Here is a 21,728-nt window from a genome sequence, read left to right on the forward strand (position 1 = left end):
GTTAGATACAGAGTAAAGCTCCCTCTACACTGTCCCCATCAAACACTCCCAGGACAGGTACAGCACGGGGATAGATACAGAGTAAAGCTCCCTCTACACTGTCCCCATCAAACACTCCCAGGACAGGTACAGCACGGGGTTAGATACAGAGTAAAGCTCCCTCTACACTGTCCCCATCAAACACTCCCAGGACAGGTACAGCACGGGGTTAGATACAGAGTAAAGCTCCCTCTACACTATCCCCATCAAACACTCCCAGGACAGGTACAGCATGGGGTTAGATACAGAGTAAAGCTCCCTCAACACTGTCCCCATCAAACACTCCCAGGACAGGTACAGCACGGGGTTAGATACAGAGTAAAGCTCCCTCTACACTGTCCCCATCAAACACTCCCAGGACAGGTACAGCACGGGGTTAGATACAAAGTAAAGCTCCCTCTACACTGTCCCCATCAAACACTCCCAGGACAGGTACAGCACAGGGTTAGATAGAGAGTAAAGCTCCCTCTACACTGTCCCCATCAAACACTCCCAGGACAGGTACAGCACGGGGTTAGATACAGAGTAAAGCTCCCTCTACACTATCCCCATCAAACACTCCCAGGACAGGTACAGCACGGGGTTAGATACAGAGTAAAGCTCCCTCGACACTGTCCCCATCAAACACTCCCAGGACAGGAACAGCACGGGGTTAGATACAGAGTAAAGCTCCCTCTACACTGTCCGCATCAAACACTGCCAGGACAGGTACAGCATGGGGTTAGATACAGAGTAAAGCTCCCTCTACACTGTCCCCATCAAACACTCCCAGGACAGGTACAGCACGGGGTTAGATACAGAGTAAAGCTCCCTCTACACTGTCCCTATCAAACACTCCCAGGACAGGTACAGCACGGGGTTAGATACAGAGTAAAGCTCCCTCTACACTGTCCCCATCAAATACTCCCAGGACAGGTACAGCACGGGGTTAGATACAGAGTAAAGCTCCCTCTACACTGTCCCCATCAAACACTCCCAGGACAGGTACAGCACGGGGTTAGATACAGAGTAAAGCTCCCTCTACACTGTCCCCATCAAACACTCCCAGGACAGGTACAGCACGGGGTTAGATACAGAGTATAGCTCCCTCTACACTGTCCCCATCAAACACTCCCAGGACAGGTACAGCACGGGGATAGATACAGAGTAAAGCTCCCTCTACACTGTCCCCATCAAACACTCCCAGGACAGGTACAGCACGGGGTTAGATACAGAGTAAAGCTCCCTCTACACTGTCCCCATCAAACACTCCCAGGACAGGTACAGCACGGGGTTTGATACAGAGTAAAGCTCCCTCTACACTATCCCCATCAAACACTCCCAGGACAGGTACAGCATGGGGTTAGATACAGAGTAAAGCTCCCTCAACACTGTCCCCATCAAACACTCCCAGGACAGGTACAGCACGGGGTTAGATACAGAGTAAAGCTCCCTCTACACTGTCCTCATCAAACACTCCCAGGACAGGTACAGCACGGGGTTAGATACAGAGTAAAGCTCCCTCTACACTGTCCCCATCAAACACTCCCAGGACAGGTACAGCACGGGGATAGATACAGAGCAAAGCTCCCTCTACACTGTCCCCATCAAACACTCCCAGGACAGGTACAGCACGGGGTTAGATACAGAGTAAAGCTCCCTCTACACTGTCCCCATCAAACACTCCCAGGACAGGTACAGCACGGGGTTAGATACAGAGTAAAGCTCCCTCTACACTATCCCCATCAAACACTCCCAGGACAGGTACAGCATGGGGTTAGATACAGAGTAAAGCTCCCTCAACACTGTCCCCATCAAACACTCCCAGGACAGGTACAGCACGGGGTTAGATACAGAGTAAAGCTCCCTCTACACTGTCCCCATCAAACACTCCCAGGACAGGTACAGCACGGGGTTAGATACAGAGTAAAGCTCCCTCTACACTGTCCCCATCAAACACTCCCAGGACAGGTACAGCACAGGGTTAGATAGAGAGTAAAGCTCCCTCTACACTGTCCCCATCAAACACTCCCAGGACAGGTACAACACGGGGTTAGATACAGAGTAAAGCTCCCTCTACACTATCCCCATCAAACACTCCCAGGACAGGTACAGCACGGGGTTAGATACAGAGTAAAGCTCCCTCGACACTGTCCCCGTCAAACACTCCCAGGACAGGTACAGCATAGGGTTAGATATAGAGTAAAGCTCCCTCTACACTGTTCCCATCAAACACTCACAGGACAGGTACAGCACGGGGTTAGATACGGAGTAAATCTCCCTCTACACTGTCCCCATCAAACACTCCCAGGACAGGTACAGTTCGGGGTTAGATACAGAGTAAAGCTTCCTCTACACTGTCCCCATCAAACACTCCCAGGACAGGTACAGCACGGGGTTAGATACAGAGTAAAGCTCCCTCTACACTGTCCCCATCAAACACTCCCAGGACAGGTACAGCACGGGGATAGATACAGAGTAAAGCTCCCTCTACACTGTCCCCATCAAACACTCCCAGGACAGCAGGCACCAAGTGATTGGGTTGCCTTTGAGAGGAGCTTCGAGCGGAAGTTCCCAGCCCGTATGCCATGAAGGCCCCACAAGTGTACCGCAGGATAAGGTTCAAAATGATTGCACATTAATGTAAATGAATTAACTCCAATCTGGGTTTTCAGGTCGGTGATGGGAATCTCCCATGGCGATGAACCTCGGGCCTCCGAAGCATGCACCAGCTGCAAATGGACCGCAGACGCCTTTTGGTATTGGAAACACGGGGAGACAATCCAGGCTCAATGGTGCAACATTGAGGGGAGTCCAGGAGCAGAGGGACCTCGGGGTTCAAGTGCATCATTCTCTGAAGGTGGCCAGGCAAGTTGGATCAGTTGTTAAGAAGGCTGAAATCCTCCTTGGGTTAAAAAAGAGAGGGAGAGAGTATAAAAGCAAGGTAGTGATGCTGCACCTCTACAAATCATTGGTCAATCCACGTTTGGAGTATTGTGATCAGTTCTGGGCACCTTATTTAAGGAAGGATGTTAAAGCCCTGGAGAGAGTGCAGAGGGGATTTGCTAGAATGACACCAGGATTGAGGAATTTTAGATACAAGGACAGATTAGAGAAATTGGGCTTGTTCTCCTTGGAGCAGAGAAGATTAAGAGGCGGCCTTATTGAGGTGTCCAAAATCCAAAACAATTTTGACGGGGTAAAGAATCATAGAATTTACAGCGATAGAAGGAGGCCATTCGGCCCATCGAGTCTGCACCGGCCCTTGGAAAGAGCACCCTACCCAAGCCCACACCTCCACCCTATCCCCATAACCCAGTAACCCCACCCAACACTAAAGGCAATTTTTTAGACACTAAGGGCAATTCATCATGGCCAATCCACCTAACCTGCACATCTTTGGACTGTGGGAGGAAACCGGAGCACCCGGAGGAAACCCACGCACACACGGGGAGGACGCGCAGACTCCGCACAGACAGTGACCCAAGTCGAGAATCGAACCTGGGACCCTGGAGCTGTGAAGCAATTGTGCTATCCACAATGCTACCGTGCTGCCCAAAGGATATTCTGTTTCCGCTGGTTGTTAAGTCAGTGACTATGGGGGTCACAATTTCAAGATGGTCAGCAAGAGAGCTCGGAGTGAGGTGAGGAGAAACCTCTTTGCTCAGAGAGCTGTTGGGGTTTGGGATGCGCTGCCTGGGAGAGTGGTGGAGGCGGATTCCACAGGAGGCTTTGAAAGAGAGCTGGATGTATATTTGAAAGTGATGGATTGAGAGGGCTACGGAGATGGGGCTGGGGAATGGGACTAGTTAGGTTCCTCTTTTGGGAGCCCGTGCTGACACGATGGGCTGAATGGCATCCTTCTGTGCTGTAAATAACAACTTGCACAGTTCAGATTGTTTAACATCGGTCACACGCATGGGCCTAGCCAATGTAAAAAGAAAATCAGAACTGTGCGTCGGTGGCCCCCTCCCGGACCGCGCATGCACGGCGTGGATGACCAACGTGAAACATTCCAAACCGCACACGTGCAGCCCTTTCCTGGCTGGCGCCTGCACAGGAGATCCCAGGTTCTTTGGGAGTTGGAGAGGCCCACCGTGGAGTCCAAGACAAACGCCGCAAGGGCCTGTGCAAAAACACAACAAGGCCGTAAAAGCCTGGGAGAAGCGAGGGAGACGGCAAGAGGTGGAAAAATCAGAGGGAAGACAGGGAGAAGTTAAAAAAACAGCAAAGGAAGAAGGCAGAAGTAAGAAACAGGAACCAATAAGCTTGAGGAAAGGAGAAGGCCGAGACATCTGACTCTACCAAGCCACTGGCCCATCTGTCCTTAATACCCGTGATACTGTTGACAGGAAGAGACAGCGGAGATCATCAAACTAATAAAACACCCTGCGAGTATAAATGGGATATTCAACAACAACGTGTATTTAAATAACACCCTTTAATGTTCTAAAACGTCCCAAGGCAAACTCATTTACCAGGCAAAATCTGACTCTGAGTCAACTGAGGAGAAAGTAGGGCTGGTGACCAGAGGCTCGTCCTCAGGCCCATCTTCAAAGACGGCAGCAAGAGGTTTAACGGGGGAATTCCAGAGGACTTCCTCTGAACGAATGGCCGCCGCTAGTGGGGGGGGGAATGAACATCGCGGACGCGCAAGAGGCCAGAAGGTGTCAGAAGATTGGAGGAGCCCAGAGATTTCGGCGACATTACGAGCGGCGGGGCTTACCTATACCAGCATAAACCAGCTACAACCAGTCCAAAGAGGCCAGTCACAATGCAGATGATAACCAAGCCTGGAAAAGAGAGAGTTCTATTTAATAGAAGTGGATTCAGGTCAATGCTATTTCTCCCTCAATTCTCTATTCTTGGCTGAAACCTTAATTCTTAATTTTTTTCTTATTCGTTGGCCAGCATTTGTTGTCCATCCCTAATTGCTCTTGAACCGAGTGGCTCGCTCGGACATTTCAGTGGAGGGCAGTTCACAATCAACTGCAAAGCTGTGTGAGTCTGGAGTCACATGTAGGCCAGATCAGGAAGGCCAGGCCAGGTAAGGACGGCAGATTTCCTACCCTGAAGGACATTAGTGAACCAAGTTTTATTTAAAATTTAGAATGCCCCATTATTTTTTTCCAATTAAGAGGCAATTTAGCGTGGCCAATCCACCTCACATGCACAACTTTGGGTTGCGGGGGTGAGACCCTCGCAGACACGGGGAGAATGTGCAAACTCCACACGGACAGTGACCCAGGGCCGGGATTCGAACCCGGGTCCTCAGCGCCGCAGTCCCAGTGCTAACCACTGCGCCACATGCCGCCCCAGTGAACCGAGTTTTTACGACAATCGCTGATAGTTTCGTGGTCACGTTCGGCTTTCAATTCCAGATTTTTATCAAATTCGAATTTCACCATCTACTGTGGTGGGATTCGAACCTGGGACGACAGAGCATTCCCCTGGATCTCTGGGTCACCAGTCCAGTGACAATACCACAATGCCACCACCCCCCCTGACTGAAAAAAAAGGAGCCCAAGCTTTTCATCTTGTACTGATCATGATAGATTCGCAAGAATACTAAATCGCAAAGGGAACAACAATTTATAGCGCCTGGGAAGATAAAGAGGCTGGTTAGTTTTCAAGTCAACTCTGATTGGTTGAGTTGTTGCCATGGAGAATGCACCATGGAATATTCCTTTTCTAGGAGTATCAAAGAATCCCTACAGGGCAGAAGGAGGCCATTCGGCCCATCAAGCCTGCACCCACCCTCCAAGAGAGCACTCCACCCAGGCCCACACCTAAGCCCGTAACCCCACCTAACCATTTGGACACTAAGGGGCAACTTAGCATGGTTAATCAGTTATATTACGTGATTGTAATATGTTGTTACTCTTTGCTTACTCCCCAGAATGGTCTGATGGTTGTAGTTCAATGAAATTATCAGTTTTCCAACATTTAATGAATAACGAATATAAATACTGATGAGTTTGTTCACTCTCCACAACTATAACTGATGATAAAGTAAATCAGAAGAAATATTAACTATGTCTAACTACACGTGACAACTAAGCTGTCTCTCTCTAACATTCTACTGTCTGGTCACTCCTGGTTTGAAGAGGTGGGAAGATCCTCTGAGTTCAGTTTATATACATGAATCTAGTGTTGCCATCTAGTGGTTGTCTAACACTATGATACAGTTGTTAACCCTTTACATACCAGCAGATATACAGATCACTACACAATCCACCTACCCTGCACATCTTTGGACTGTGGGAGGAAACCGGAGCACTCATAGGAAACCCACGCAGACATGGGAAGAATGTGTGGACTTCATGCAGGTGCCCAAGGCTGGAATTGAACCCTGGCGCTGTGAGGCAGCAGAGATAACCACTGTGCTACCGTGCCGCCTAAGAGGTCAGGCTCATTGGGCGGAATGGCCTTCTCCTAATTTGTAAGTTTATAGATCCCTGGGTGTGAATATAAGAAGCTCCTCGCAACTCTAAGTGAGCCAAATTGTGTGAGCTCGGCTGATAAATCTTAAATTGCAGTAGAAATTGTTGCTTCCTTTGACATTTGATATTCTTGCCTTCGTCCTGTTGAGTGCAAGGTGAAAAGCTTTTAGGGCATGTCTCTTTTCCCAGAAGTACAGACTAAATTCTTGCCACCTACTCAGCGAGACCACATCATTGAGTAAACGCGAAGGCCGCTTGCGCCCTCTGTCAGGTCCGCTGTGACTCTCTGCCGTGGACTTTGCAGTGGCCCCTGGTATCCCTGTGCTCTGGGTAGGTCCCGAATTGCTGCGGTTGGTGTTGTTGCCTCTGACATTGGAGGGGACGAGGCGCAGTTCGCTGGCAGTTCCTGTAAAAATAAATAACAACAATATATCATTTATTTTTGCTTTATTCGTTCATGAGATGTGGGCAGTCCCCGGGTAAGACCAGAATTTGTGTCCATCCCTAATTGCCCTTTGACCTGAGTATCTTGCTCGGTCGATTCAGAGAGTATTTCAGAGTCGACCACATTGCTGTGGGTCTGGAGTCACATGGAGGCCAGACCGGGGTAAGGACGGCAGATTTCCTTCCCTAAAGGACATTAGTCAACCAAACCGTTTTTACAACAATTGATGATAGTTTTGTGGTCGCCATTAGACTTTTTATTCCCCATTTCCATTTTTAAAAAATTTTCAAAATAAATTTAGAGTACCCAATCATTTTTTCCAATTAAGGGGCAATTTAGCGCGGCTAAATCCACCTACCCTGCACATTTTGTGGGGGTGAAACTCACACAAACACGGGGAGAATGTGCAAACTCCACACGGACAGTGACCCAGAGCCGGGATCGAACCTGGGACCTCGGCGCCGTGAGGCAGCAGGGCTAACCCACTTTCCATTTTATTGAATTCAAATTTCACCATCAGCTGTGGGGGGATTCGAACCCAGGTCTTCAGAGCGTTACACTGGGCCTCTGGAGTCCGGGGTTAAGGTGAGGGGGGACATGGGAGGGTAGCTTGGCCAGGAGTTCATGCTAAGGGGTCATGGGAATACCTTGTTTTTTTTGGGCCTCGATGAAGAACGCATTTATCTGATGTCTGGGCGCTATTTTTAAATGCCACCCCGATCTCTCAGCCCCATTCGGACATCCCACCGTGGACTCCGGACCCCGCTGCTGCCCCAACGTACTTCTTATGGGGTCCTCGAGCACCCCTCCACCTCACCCCACCCTGAAGGGCAGGGCATCCCCAAGTCCGATCACTGGCACGGGCAACCTGGCACCTGGGCACTGCTAGCTTGACAGGGTGGCACTGCCCAGGTAGCCAGGTGTCAGTGCCAAGATGCTAGGCCGGCATTGCCAAGGTGCCCGGGCGCCAGTGGGTACCATCCTGCCCATAGCACGACCACCCAGGGGCGTTCGATGGCCATGGAGACCCCCCCCCCCAAGCTGGTGACATTCCACCTGGTCCATGTCCTGGTCAAACGGCGCCAGGGCGCGGGCGTTAGCTCCTGGTCCTCGGAAGAATTGGGCGCAGACATATTTAAATGAGACATTAATCTGGCTCTCGCCCAGTGAGGACGGGATCCAGATCGCTGCTTCTTGCGGGATCTCGCCAGGCGTCCCTAGCATCGCAAATCTCACCAGGTGTCTCGCGATTTAATGGCCTCTCGCGAGATTTGACGGCTGCGTTGCATCACCGAGTTGGGAGCGATGAGGCCGTTCGATCGAGCCCTTCATCTCTACATTCGCAGCTGTTTCGAGCCAAAAAGGGGCATCGACAGGATGAGAATGTTTGGCGTTCCCTGGTGCATTCGGGAGATCACTCGGGTTCCGCGGCTCCAAATGTTTGGGAAGACGGGAGTTTCCCCGGTACCAAATGTAATGTGCCTAATGTTAGCACAGTGGGCTAAACAGCTGGCTCGTAATGCCGAACAAGGCCAGCAGCACGGTTCAATTCCCATACCGGCCTCCCAAACAGGCGCCGGAATGTGGTGACTAGGGGCTTTTCACAGTAACTTCATTTGAAGCCTACTTGTGACAATAAACAATTTTCATTTCATTTCACCTTTCGCGACCATGAAACATCAGAAAGCACTTTACAGCCAGGAAAGTACTTTGAGAGTGCGGTCACTGTAGTTATGTAGGAAATACTTCACTGCCTGCCTCGCTCTCCTGCTCTGCGTGGTGGTCACCCAGTCCCTTCCTGCCTGTGGAGCCTGAGCCTGCGGTCTGACCATCTCTCTGTATCCACGACTCTCTCTGCCTCGCGGATGCTCCACGGTGTCTCCCGTCGCCGGTCCAGCTTCGAATCCCAGGCTTCCAGGAGCTGCAGCTGGAGTCACTTCCTACACACATGCTGATCCCGGGCACTGGAAAGGTTCCCGGTTTCCTCGGCTTTGAGCTAACCTGCCATTATTACTCGTTTCAATGAACCCTTTGGAAAGATACTTATAATCAAATGACATTGATTACGCTTGGCCCTTCTTCCCAGGTCCTCTTTACTACAGAATATAAATCACAAAATAAAGACCGTACAAAGTATAAGCAATAAAAATAAAGACTTACCTGATCGTACTCACCAATCAGCTGCTTTCACTGACCCATATTATTTTGAAATCTTTTTTTTTTAATTTAGAGATCCAATTCATTTTTTCCAATTAAGGGGCAATTTAGTGTGGCCAATCGACATCCTGCACATCTTTGGGTTGTGGGGGCGAGACCCACGCAGACATGGAGAGAATGTGCAAACTCCACACGGACAGTGACCCAGAGCCGGGATCAAACCTGGGACCTCGACGCCGTGAGGCAGCAGTGCTAACCACCGTGCCCTATATTTTGAATTCTGACATCACCTCAAGAGCTTCAAACTCCAAGGAACACACAGATTTCTCAATCCTCCCTCGTGCTGTATTCAATCTCCCGACTGTCTCTCCCCTCGCGTTGTTTTCAATCTCCCGACTGTCTCTCCCCTCGCGTTGTTTTCAATCTCCCGACTGTCTCTCCCCTCGCGCTGTATTCAATTTCCCGACTGTCTCTCCCCTCGCGCTGTATTCAATCTCCCGACTGTCTCTCCCCTCGTGCTGTATTCAATCTCCCGACTGTCTCTCCCCTCGTGCTGTATTCAATCTCCCGACTGTCTCTCCCCTCGCGTTGTTTTCAATCTCCCGACTGTCTCTCCCCTCGCGCTGTATTCAATCTCCCGACTGTCTCTCCCCTCGCGTTGTTTTCAATCTCCCGACTGTCTCTCCCCACGCGTTGTTTTCAATCTCCCGACTGTCTCTCCCCTCGCGCTGTATTCAATCTCCCGACTGTCTCTCCCCTCGTGCTGTATTCAATCTCCCGACTGTCTCTCCCCTCGCGTTGTTTTCAATCTCCCGACTGTCTCTCCCCTCGCGCTGTATTCAATCTCCCGACTGTCTCTCCCCTCGTGCTGTTTTCAATCTCCCGACTGTCTCTCCCCTCGCGCTGTATTCAATTTCCCGACTGTCTCTCCCCTCGCGCTGTATTCAATTTCCCGACTGTCTCTCCCCTCGCGCTTTATTCAATTTCCCGCCTGTCTCTCCCCTCGTGCTGTATTCAATCTCCCGACTGTCTCTCCCCTCGCGTTGTTTTCAATCTCCCGACTGTCTCTCCCCTCGCGTTGTTTTCAATCTCCCGCCTGTCTCTCCCCTCGCGCTGTATTCAAACTCCAGCCTGACTCTCCTCTCGCGCTGTTTTCAACCTCCGGACTGTCTCTCCCCTCGCACTGTGTACAATCCCTCGACTGTCTCTCCCCTCGTGTTGTTTTCAATCTCCCGCCTGTCTCTCCCCTCGCGCTGTATTCAATCTCCAGCCTGACTCTCCTCTCGCGCTGTTTTCAACCTCCGGACTGTCTCTCCCCTCGCACTGTGTACAATCCCTCGACTGTCTCTCCCCTCGTGTTGTTTTCAATCTCCCGCCTGTCTCTCCCCTCGCGCTGTATTCAATCTCCAGCCTGACTCTCCTCTCGCGCTGTTTTCAACCTCCGGACTGTCTCTCCCCTCGCACTGTTTACAATCCCTCGACTGTCTCTCCCCTCGCGTTGTTTTCAACCTCCCGACTGTCTCTCCCCTCGCGCTGTTTACATTCCCTCGACTGTCTCTCCCCTCGCGTTGTTTTCAATCTCCCGACTGTCTCTCCCCTCGTGCTGTTTTCAATCTCCCGACTGTCTCTCCCCTCGTGCTGTATTCAATCTCACGACTGTCTCTCCCTCGGGCTGTTTTCAATCTCACGACAATCTCTCCCCTCGCGTTGTTTTCAATCTCATCACTGTCTCTCCCCTTGCGTTGTTTTCATTCCCTCGACTGTCTCTCCCCTCACGTTGTTTTCAATCTCCCGACTGTCTCTCCCCTCGCATTGTTTTCAATCTCCCGACTGTCTCTCCCCTCGCGCTGTATTCAATCTCTTGTCTGTCTCTCTCTTCGCGTTGTTTTCAATCTCCCAACTGACTCTCCCCTCGCGCTGTATTTAATCCCCCGACGGTCTCTCCCCTCGCGCTGTATTCAATCACTTGTCTGTCTCCCCTCGTGCTGTTTTCAATCACCCGCCTTTCTCTCCCCTCGCCCTGGTTTCAATCACCGACTGTCTCTCCCCTCGCGCTGTTTTCAATCTCCCGACTGTCTCTCCCCTCGTGCTGTTTTCAACCTCCCGACTGTCTCACCCCTCGTGCTGTTTACAATCCCTCGACTGTCTCTCCCCTCGCGCTGTTTTTTTCCCCAATTAAGGGCCAAATTTAGCGTTGCCAATCCACCTAACTTGCACATCTTTGGATCGTGGGGACGAGGCCCACGCAGACACGGGGAGAATGTGCAAACTCCACATGGGCAGTGATCCAGGGCCGGGATCGAACCTGGGACCTCGGCGCCGTGAGGCAGCAGTGCTAACCCACTGCGCCACCGTGATGCCCTGAATGCTATTTTCAAACTCCCGACTATCTTTCCACCCCAGAGAGCTGTAGATACCCCCTGACTGAGTATATTCAAGCAATGATCACTAGATTTCTAGGCACTAAGAGAGTTTAGGGATGTGGGTGCAATAATCCTTCGCCATTCGCGCGGGTTCTGGATCTGCGCTGTTCAAAGCCGCAATCACCAAGCTTTGGCTGTGCGCAGAATCATAGCATGTGTGTACACTTTCCCGTGCCAACAACATGGGAAAGGTGAGAGTTCAATATTTTAAATCGCAGATGAGTGAAGTTTTGGGCAGCGAAATGCGATTAGGGGTGGGTATTATTCCTTGTGTCTGAATAAATCTCGTAGTCTTACAGTTGAAGTAGATGCTTTATTTCTATGAGTTCGTTCTCTCTCCAGCGCTTAGACTAAGTTACATCTGAGCTGCCTATCTGTGTCCTGCTCACCAGCTGCTGTTCCTGTGAATTGAGAGAGGCTGACTTCCTGTTTGTCTAGGTATTTATACATCCCTGGTGCTCCCTCTAGTGGTTACTTAGTTGTAGTGTATTTACCTTAACCCCTTGTGTATATACAGTGATGCATATCACTACATCCCCTCTTTTTTCTTGTTACATATTTTCTGTACTTTGTCAAAGAAGATTGTACAACACAGGTAGATAAATAATGATATGTACAAGTGAAAAATGAAATGAAAATCGCTTATTGTCACAAGTAGGCTTCAATGAGGTTACTGTGAAAAGCCCTTAGTACGGGAATTGAACCGTGCTGCTGGCCTGCCTTGGGCTGCTTTAAAAGCCAGCGATTTAGCCCAGTGTGCTAAACCAGCCCCTACAAGTTGTGATGATATTGTTGATTATACAAAGCCAATTAATATTTATGAGTCCAATCTTAATAAAATCATTTATGAGTCCACATTTGTTCAGTTCAGTTGCATTCTTCTTCTGTTGTTGAAGTAGTGATGTTGATGTTGTCATTTCTTTGTGAACCTGGTCAGTTTTCCTGTGTTTAAGTAACCAAGAAGTCATCATGAGGTGTTTGAATGGTCGAATCATTTTGTTGTCTGTTTAGACTTTTTTTCTATGCTTGTGGTAGCGATTCTGTATGGCATCTTTGTTGTCTGACCTGGACTTTTCCTGTGCTTGCGGTATTGACTCTTGATGTCATCTTTGTTGTCTGACCTGGACTTTTTTCTGTGTTTGCGGTATTGATTCTGTATATCACCTGCCTTGAAAGCTGGTTTGCTTGTTTGTAGTGGAGCAAATGTGAATTTGTGGGATTCGTTGTCATGCCATGGTATGTTTGTACTCTTGTCATTGTTTTGAGCTGTGCTGTTACATTGCCCTTCATGTGCACAGTTGTACCATGTCGTACAAGTTGTTGTTTCATTGTTGTTGATTTTGTCGTTTCTGTCTTTGTTGTTTTTGATGTCGTACTTGTTGTTTTTGTCATGCTTGTTGTTTCTGTTTTTGTTGTTTCCGTTGTTGTTCTTGTTGTTGTGTTTGTTGTTGCTGTTGTTGTCTTTATGTTTCTCGTTGTTTTTGTTATTGTTCTTGTAGTTTTTGTTGTTGTTCTTGTTGTTGTGTTTGTTGTTGCTGTTGTTGTCTTTATGTTTCTCGTTGTTTTTGTTATTGTTCTTGTAGTTTTTGTTGTTGTTCTTGTTGCGCTTTTTGTTGTTTTTGTTGTTGCTGTTGTTGTTCTTGTTTCTGTTGTGCTTCTTGTGGTTTTTGTTGTTCTTGTTGTGCTCAATGACTGTTCCGTGTGGATAATTCGAGTCATTCTCAAAGTTATTTGTGACAGTATCCTTTGTGGTATCGGATGTTTCATTGAGCGTTTCTTCTTGAGGATTGTGTGAATGATCTGATGTTGCATTGATCTTGGTGACATCAGTCATTTGTGGTTGATGTGATTCCTCTTTGATTCCTTGGTGCTCCTCTTCTGGAGTCATTTCAGGTTCACTTGAATCGTCATCGATTTCTTGGTGCTTTGTCTACATCTTGTGTAACTTTTTTAGTAAGCATACTGAAGTCACCTGTTCCTGGTACCATGTATTATTCCTTGTGGCTGAATAAAGCTCGTAGTCTTACAGTTGAAGTAGATGCTTTATTTCTATGAGTTTGTTCTCTCTCCAGCGCTTAGATTATGTTACATCTGAGCTGCCTGTCTGTGGCCTGCTCACCAGCTGCTGTTCCTGTGAAGAGAGGCTACTTCCTGTTTGTCTATGTATTTAAACATCTCTGGTGCTCCATCTAGTGGTTACTTAGTTGTAGTGTATTCACCTTAACCCCTTGTGTATATACAGTGATGCATATCACTACAGGGTGCACCTACATTAGCGCGGGTGAACAAATTCGCGACAGAGCGGGTCGTGGAGTAGGTGTTTATTGTCGAGCGCAGTATCATATTGAATGGCGACGCAGGCTTGAGAGGCTATGCTGCAGTCCTACTGCTAACGGGGGAGGAACACTATCCAATTCTATCCTCTGTCCAGCCAGGACACTGAGGCCAGGAACAACTCACTCGGCACAGAATCAGGACTGAACGTGGGATCTTCCTGGTCTCAGTGTAGTGCTCGGTAGCTGGCTGCCTGGATTCACTGGGCCCATGGAGTCACGGCAATGGGCCTAACTTAATCCACACATCGCAGATTGTATAAGAGAACCTACTACTTATCTCGTGGTCTGTCGCTGTCACGGGTGTGAACTTCTCCCAACGGGCCAACAGCGAGTGAATTAGCCCAATGGCATCGTTCGTTCCGTCTGCTTTTGCGCTCCCACCTACAGGAAGAGAAGAAAGAGTCCGACTTTAAACCCTATCTTGAACAAATTAAAATACATTGGGGGGGGGGGTGCAGTTAATCTGGTAATCTGCAGCAGGGGGGAGAAAACGTGGTCGGAATTGAAAGCAATGTGAGAGCTGGGGGCTGGGATTCAATCTCCTGACTGCCTCGCCCCTCAGGTTCTCCCGGCTGTCTCTCTGCGCCAGTACCCTAGAGGAACAGGACAATACAAGTCCAGGCTCTGCTGAGGGGAGGTGTGGGGTTCACCTTATTCAAACTGGGTAAGGGCAGCAGAATTCCTCCCCTGAAGGGCAGAAGAGACCATAAGGCATAGCAATAGAAGTAGACCATTCGGCCCATCGATTTCATGACCAGCGGCAGGGTTTTCAGAACCATCCAGTGATTTCATCGTCATTATTAATAGTCCATATCCAAATACAGTAAGACCTGGACAATATCCAGACTCAGGGGCTGGCTTAGCACACTGGACCAAATAGTTGGCTTGTAATGCAGAACAAGGCAGCAGCGTGGGTTCAATTCCCGTACCAGCCTCCCCGAACAGGCGCCGGAATGAGGCCACTGGCGGTTTACATAGAACATAGAACATACAGTGCAGAAGGAGGCCATTCGGCCCATCGAGTCTGCACCGACCCACTTAAGTCCTCACTTCCACCCCATCCCCATAACCCAATAACCCCTCCTAACCTTTTTGGTCACTAAGGGCAATTTATCACGGCCAATCCACCTAACCTGCACGTCTTTGGACTGTGGGAGGAAACCGGAGCACCCGGAGGAAACCCACGCACACACGGGGAGAACGTGCAGACTCCGCACAGACAGTGACCCAGCAGGGAATCGAACCTGGGACCCTGGCGCTGTGAAGCCACAGTGCTATCCACTTGTGCTACCGTATTGTCACAATAACTTCATTGAAGCCTACTTGTGACAATAAGTGATTATTATTATTACTTGGGAGGACAAGTGTCAAGTAACATTCATACCACACAAGTGCCAGGCAATGGCCATCTCCAACAAGATAGGATCTAACCACTGCCCTTTGACATTCACTGGCATTAGCATGGCAGAATCCCCCACTATCAACATCCTGGAGGTTACCATTGACCAGAAACTCAACCGGGGTAGCTGTATAAATACTGTGGTTACCAGACCTGGTCAGAGGCTGGGAATCCCGCGGGGAGTAACTCATCTCCTGACTCCCTAAAGCTTGTCCACCATCTACAAGGCACAAGTCAGGAGTGTGATGGAAAACTCTCCACTTGCCTGGATGAGCTCAGCTCCAACAACACTCGAGAAACACGACACCATCCAGGACAAAGCAGCCCCGCTTGATTGGCGTCCCTTCCACAAACATTCACTCCCTCCCCCTCCGATGGACAGTGTCAGCCGTGTGCACCATCGACAAGGTTCACTGCGGGAACTCACCGAGGTTCCTCAGGCAGCACCTTCCAAACCCACGGCCACCACCATCTAGAAGGACAAGAGCAGCAGATACCTGGGATCACCCCCCACCTGGAGGTTCCCCTCCAAGTCACTCCCCATCCCGACTGGGAAATATATTGGCCGTTCCTTCAGTGTCGCCGGGTCCAAATCCTGGAGCTCCCTCCCTAACAGCACGGTGGATGTGCCTACACCTCAGGGACTGCAGCGGCTTCAAGACGGCAGCTCAGCAGCACCTTGTCAAGGGGCAATTAGGGACGGACAATAAATGCTGGCCTAGCCAGCGAAGCCCCCATCCCATGAACGAATTAAAACATTTCTGAGACTGGCATCTTATTCCAAACTTGTTGATTGAATTTTAATTCTCCTGAAGCTGCTGAGCTGATATTTGAACCTCATGAACTGCTGGCTCACTCGTCCTATCGCATGATCACAATGCTAACATCCACCTACTTGCCACACAGGAGGGGAGGAATTTTCCTGTGGCACCAGCCTCAGTTTGGGGGGAGGGAATTTACAGCGGACCTGCAGGTGTCCGATGGTCAGAGGGTGGCAGGGGGGCGATTTAGCAAAGAAGTGGGCGAGGGGAAGAGGCCTACTTATTCCGCAGACCATCGTACCATTTACCTCACCAGAACTGTTGAAAATTCTACAGAGAACGTTTCTCACACGTACTTTCAGCTCTGAATATAGAGCAGTGCATGTATTGGCCAGTTATACCCCTGGGAATAACCCCCGCCGCCGCCTACTCTTCCGAAAATACGCACTCAATGGGACTTGCATTTATCTAACCCAGTTCAGAAACAAAGGACGCACCAAAGTGCTTTTCAACAATCAAGTGTTTCTTTAAAAATATGTTTATTAAAAATGTTACCTATTAAACCTGAAACAATTAAAGATAAATACACTATCGGAGAGAGAAACAAATGAGCACTTTAACTTTAACACAAAAAACAAATTAAGCCCCCGAGGAACTGACAATGCCGAACTCCTTGACAAAGGAAATTAATGGTTTCCATCTGAGGTGGAACATTGGCCACTGACCCCCGATATTGTATTTGACCTTCTCCAAATATAGAAATGACAAGAGGTCACCCACCCAGGCAATAGAAGGACTGGGATCCCTCTACCGAAGCAGTTTGGGCCTTCAACTTGTAACCCGAACAGCAGCCAGAAATACAAAATATCGTGTCCATGGAGGGTGCTGGGTCCGTAATATCGAGAAGTAGGTCATCTGCGTCAAGGGACAGCCAATTCTCCACCTCTCCCTGATTTATCCCCCTTCACTTAGCAGCGGACCTCAGCGCTGTGGCAAGCGGCTCTTTGGCCAAAGCAAATCGGGGCAGGGACACTGGACATCCCTGTCTCGTGCCCCGAATGAAAAATAACCAGAGTTCAGGACATTCATCGACAGAAACATACATAGAAAATAGAAGCAGGAGGAAGCCATTCGGCCCTTCGAGCCTGCTCTGCTATTCATTATGATCATGGCTGATCATCACGTTCAATACCCTGATCCCGCCTCCCCCCCATATCCCTTGATGCCTTTAGCCCCAAAAGCTATATCTAAATTGAAATTACACAGTGTTTTGGCCTCAACTACTTTCTGTGGTAGTGAATTCCACAGATTCACCGCTCTCTGGGGGAAGACATTTCTCCTCAGTCCTCAAAGGTTTACCCCTTATCCTCAAACTATCTAGTTCTGGACTCCCCCATCATTTGTGGGCAGCACGGTAGCACAGTTGCTTCACAGCTCCAGGGTCCCAGGTTCGATTCCCGGCGTGGGTCGCTGTCTGTGCCGAGTCTGCACGTTCTCCCCGTGTGTGCGTGGGTTTCCTCCGGGTCCTCTGGTTTCCTCCCACAGTCCAAAGATGTGCAGGTTAGGTGGATTGGCCATGATAAATTGCCCCTTAGTGTTCAAAACGTTTGGGTGGGGTTACTGGATTACGGGGATAGAGTGGAGGTGTGGGCTTGGGTAGGATGCTCTTTCAAAGGGCCGGTGCAGACTCGATGGGCCGAATGGCCTCCTTCTGCACTGTAAATTCTATGAAAGTCAGGAACATTCTTTCTGAGTCTAATCCTGCTAGAATTTTTAAAGTTTCTATGAGATCTCCTCTCACTCTTCCAGACTCCAATGAATATTATCCTTTTTTTTCCAACGAAGGGGCAATTTAGCGTGTTCAATCCACCTAGCCTGTACATCTTGGGGTTGTGGGGGTGAAACCCACGCAGACACGGGGAGAATGTGCAAACTCCACACGGACAGTGACCCAGGGCCGGGATCGAACCTGGGACCTCGGCACCGTGAGGCTGCAGGGCTAACCCACTGTGCCACCGTGCTGCCCCTCAATGAATAGAATCCTAACCGATTAGTCTCTGCTCATATGACAGTTCCGCCATCCCTGGAATCAGCCTTGTAAACCTTCGCTGCACTCCCTCCACAGCAAGAACATCCTTCCTCAGATAAGGAGGCCAAGACTGCCCACAATACTCCAGGTGTGGCCTCACTAATGCCCTCCAACTCGTACGATCAGTGGCGGCCTTATACAATAGTTGAATCCAAGAAATAAGTTTGTGGCCAAACCAGAACATCTCAAGAATGTCAAAGAGATGCTCCCACTCCACCCTATCGAATGCCTTTTCGGCATCCAGGGAAACAATCACCTCCAGTTCAGACGCCGAGGAGGGGGAAGGGCAACATTTAGCAACAACCTTTATTGGCCAACTAATTGGCTCCCCTTCACGAAGCCCGTCTGATCCTGAGAGAATACATTTGGGAGACAGGCACCAACACTTGGCAAGTAACTTAGCGTTCAACAGCGAGATGGGTCGGTACAACCCACATTCTGTCGGGTCTTTGTCCTTCTTAAGAATCAAAGAGATAGAGGCCTGTGTGAGGGAGGAGGGCAGCCTGCCCCCGGGGTAAGGAGTCATTAAACATGTCTAGAATTCGCGGGACCAGCTGCTCTGAGAACGTCTTATAGAATTCAATCGGAAAGCCATCCGGACGGGCCCAGGATTTTGTCTGCATCAAGTCGATGCATTTAAGATTTCATTGGGGTTTAACAAGGATTCCAAATCACCGCTTCTCTCCAGCTCCACAGCTGAGATGGATCGGCTGTCCACCGGACAACCACAGACAATAATGTGCCTGCTGTTAGACCTTGGAGGCTGAAAACGGAACCCCTGTATTCATTAGAATTGCCGCACCCCTGGCCCTACCCTCGAAACCCTGCCCTGTCCCACCCCTCTCACAGCCGGGCCTGACCCCTGACCCGGAAGTAGGTCTCCTGCAAAAATGTCACACCAGAGTTTAAGCTCTTAAGGCGAGCAAATATTCTTGATCTTTTCACTGGTCCATTCAAACCCCTGCCGTTCCAGGTGACCAAATGAACTGGGGGTCTTAAACCGCCCCCCCCCCCCCCTCCACATCCTCCTCAATCCAGAGTCAGCCATTTCTCACCGAGAGATTATCCAAAGGATATTTAAAAGGTACAACTCCCCCCACCCACACACACAAAACGGCATCGCCCTTGAATACAACCACACTGAAATTCAACAGCGGCAAGACAGATGCAGAATACGTCAATCTTCGTCTCACAAACCTAATCGAGTGTTTTCTTTTCTTGCGGCGCGGTTACTGTTGTTCGTTGGAAACGCAGCAACCAATTTGCACACAGCAAGCCCCCCCTGTAATGTGTGAATGATCAGACAATCTGGTCTTTGTGAGGTGATTTAAGGGATAAATGTCGGTCGGGCCACGAGGGACAACTCCGCCTACTTCCCTTCGAAATAAATGGAACTGAGAGGACAGGCAGGGTGTCGGTGTGGGTAGGTAAGACAGTGCAGCTCTCCCCCGGTGCTGCAAAACGAGCGTCAGCCGAGGTGATACCTTCAAATCGTAGCCCCAAATCACGACCTTCTAACCGGGAGGTAAGCGGGCTCGAACCACGGTGAACACCTCTCGGCTACACGCGCCAAAGTGGCGCCTCAGACATAACAAGAGAACCACCGTGAGAGTTTGCAACCGTTCCCCCCGCTTCCGCCCAATGGCGGGCAAGTGAGAAAACACCTGGCGAGGTTCACCTCCCAAAGGTTGCTTGACTGTGGGAGGCATCGTATTCAAGACCACACTCCGTTTTTCACCTTTAAGCAGAAAGATTGACGGCTGACAGTGCGGCACTGAATGCCAAAGCGAATAGAGTCAGGTGAACGTTCATTCCGGAGACTCTCGGACAGCACTGAGGTAGAGACAGCCTGCCAGAATGCTGTTCCCCGACTTTCTCTCTCCCAAGCTGCCTGCCTGGTTACAACGCGGCAGAATGACCTTGGCCGATGTAAACAGAGGTGTTCGAAAACACAACGTTTTAATAAGTTTCCATTTGATTCCGGACAAGTGTGAGGCAATTCCTAAAATCCAGGCCTCAGCGCCGGTGTTTACTGACAACTTTAATTGTCTGTCTTACAATGTTTAAAATGTAAAAGATGCAGTGGGGCAGGCACTGTCTTTTCCCCCTCTGGGACTGGGTGGGGGTCAGACACTGTCCTTTCCCCCTCTGGGACTGGGTGGGGGTCAGACACTGTCCTTTCCCCCTCTGGGACTGGATGGGACAGTGGGTCAGACACTGTCCTTTCCCCCTCTGGGACTGGGTGGGACAGTGGGTCAGACACTGTCCTTTCCCCCTCTGGGACTGGATGGGACAGTGGGTCAGACACTGTCCTTTCCCCCTCTGGGACTGGGTGGGGGTCAGACACTGTCCTTTCCCCCTCTGGGACTGGGTGGGACAGTGGGTCAGACACTGTCCTTTCCCCCTCTGGGACTGGGTGGGACAGTGGATCAGACACTGTCCTTTCCCCCTCTGGGACTGGGTGGGACAGTGGGGCAGGCACTGTCCTTTCCCCCTCTGGGACTGGGTGGGACAGTGGGGCAGGCACTGTCCTTTCCCTCTCTGGGACTGGGTGGGGGTCAGACACTGTTCTTTCCCCCTCTGGGACTGGGTGAGACAGTGGGTCAGACACTGTCCTTTCCCCCTCTGGGACTGGGTGGGACAGTGGGGCAGGCACTGTCCTTTCCCCCTCTGGGACTGGGTGGGACAGTGGGTCAGACACTGTCCTTTCTCCCTCTGGGACTGGGTGGGGGAGGGGGTCAGACACTGTCCTTTCCCCCTCTGGGACTGGGTGGGACAGTGGGTCAGACACTGTCCTTTCCCCCTCTGGGACTGGGTGGGACAGTGGGTCAGACACTGTCCTTTCCCCCTCTGGGACTGGGTGGGACAGTGGGTCAGACATTGTCCTTTCCCCCTCTGGGACTGGGTGGGGTAGGGGGTCAGACACTGTCCTTTCCCCCTCTGGGACTGGGTGGGGGTCAGACACTGTCCTTTCCCCCTCTGGGGCTGGGTGGGACAGTGGGTCAGACACTGTCCTTTCCCCCTCTGGGACTGGGTGGGACAGTGTGTCAGACACTGTCCTTTCCCCCTCTGGGACTGGGTGGGGGAGGGGGTCAGACACTGTCCTTTCCCCCTCTGGGGCTGGGTGGGACAATGGGTTAGACACTGTCCTTTCCCCCTCTGGAATGGGTGGGACAGTGGGTCAGACACTGTCCTTTCCCCCTCTGGGACTGGGTGGGGGTCAGACACTGTCCTTTCCCCCTCTGGGATTGGGTGGGACAGTGGGTCAGACACTGTCCTTTCACCCTCTGGGACTGGGTGGGACAGTGGGTCAGACACTGTCCTTTCCCCCTCTGGGACTGGGTGGGACAGTGGGTCAGACACTGTCCTTTCCCCCTTTGGGACTGGGTGGGACAGACACTGGCCTTTCCCCCTCTGGGACTGGGACAGTAGGTCAGACACTGTCCTTTCCCCCTCTGGGACTGGGTGGGACAGTGGGTCAGACACTGTCCTTTCCCCCTCTGGGACTGGGTGGGACAGTGGGTCAGACACTGTCCTTTCCCCCTCTGGGACTGGGTGGGACAGACACTGGCCTTTCCCCCTCTGGGACTGGGTGGGGGTCAGACACTGTCCTTTCCCCCTCTGGGACTGGGTGGGACAGTGGGTCAGACACTGTCC

The 21,728-nt window shown here is 50.5% G+C and overlaps 1 protein-coding gene across 1 annotated transcript in view; it reads right to left on the reverse strand.

Moving 5' to 3' along the window:
- LOC140389181 (neural proliferation differentiation and control protein 1-like) overlaps nucleotides 1-21,728 on the reverse strand; it is a 79,324-nt gene that overhangs the window by 13,358 nt on the left and 44,238 nt on the right. The window contains exons 3-5 of the mRNA XM_072473342.1: nucleotides 14,093-14,203; nucleotides 6,679-6,867; nucleotides 4,745-4,811 (exon numbers count right to left, since the gene is read on the reverse strand). Coding sequence (XP_072329443.1) covers nucleotides 4,745-4,811; nucleotides 6,679-6,867; nucleotides 14,093-14,203 — 367 coding nt within the window. The remainder of the gene's footprint in view (nucleotides 1-4,744; nucleotides 4,812-6,678; nucleotides 6,868-14,092; nucleotides 14,204-21,728) is intronic.

Source organism: Scyliorhinus torazame, chromosome 14 (genome assembly GCF_047496885.1).
Source record: "Scyliorhinus torazame isolate Kashiwa2021f chromosome 14, sScyTor2.1, whole genome shotgun sequence".
NCBI classification, from domain to species: Eukaryota; Metazoa; Chordata; class Chondrichthyes; order Carcharhiniformes; family Scyliorhinidae; genus Scyliorhinus; species Scyliorhinus torazame.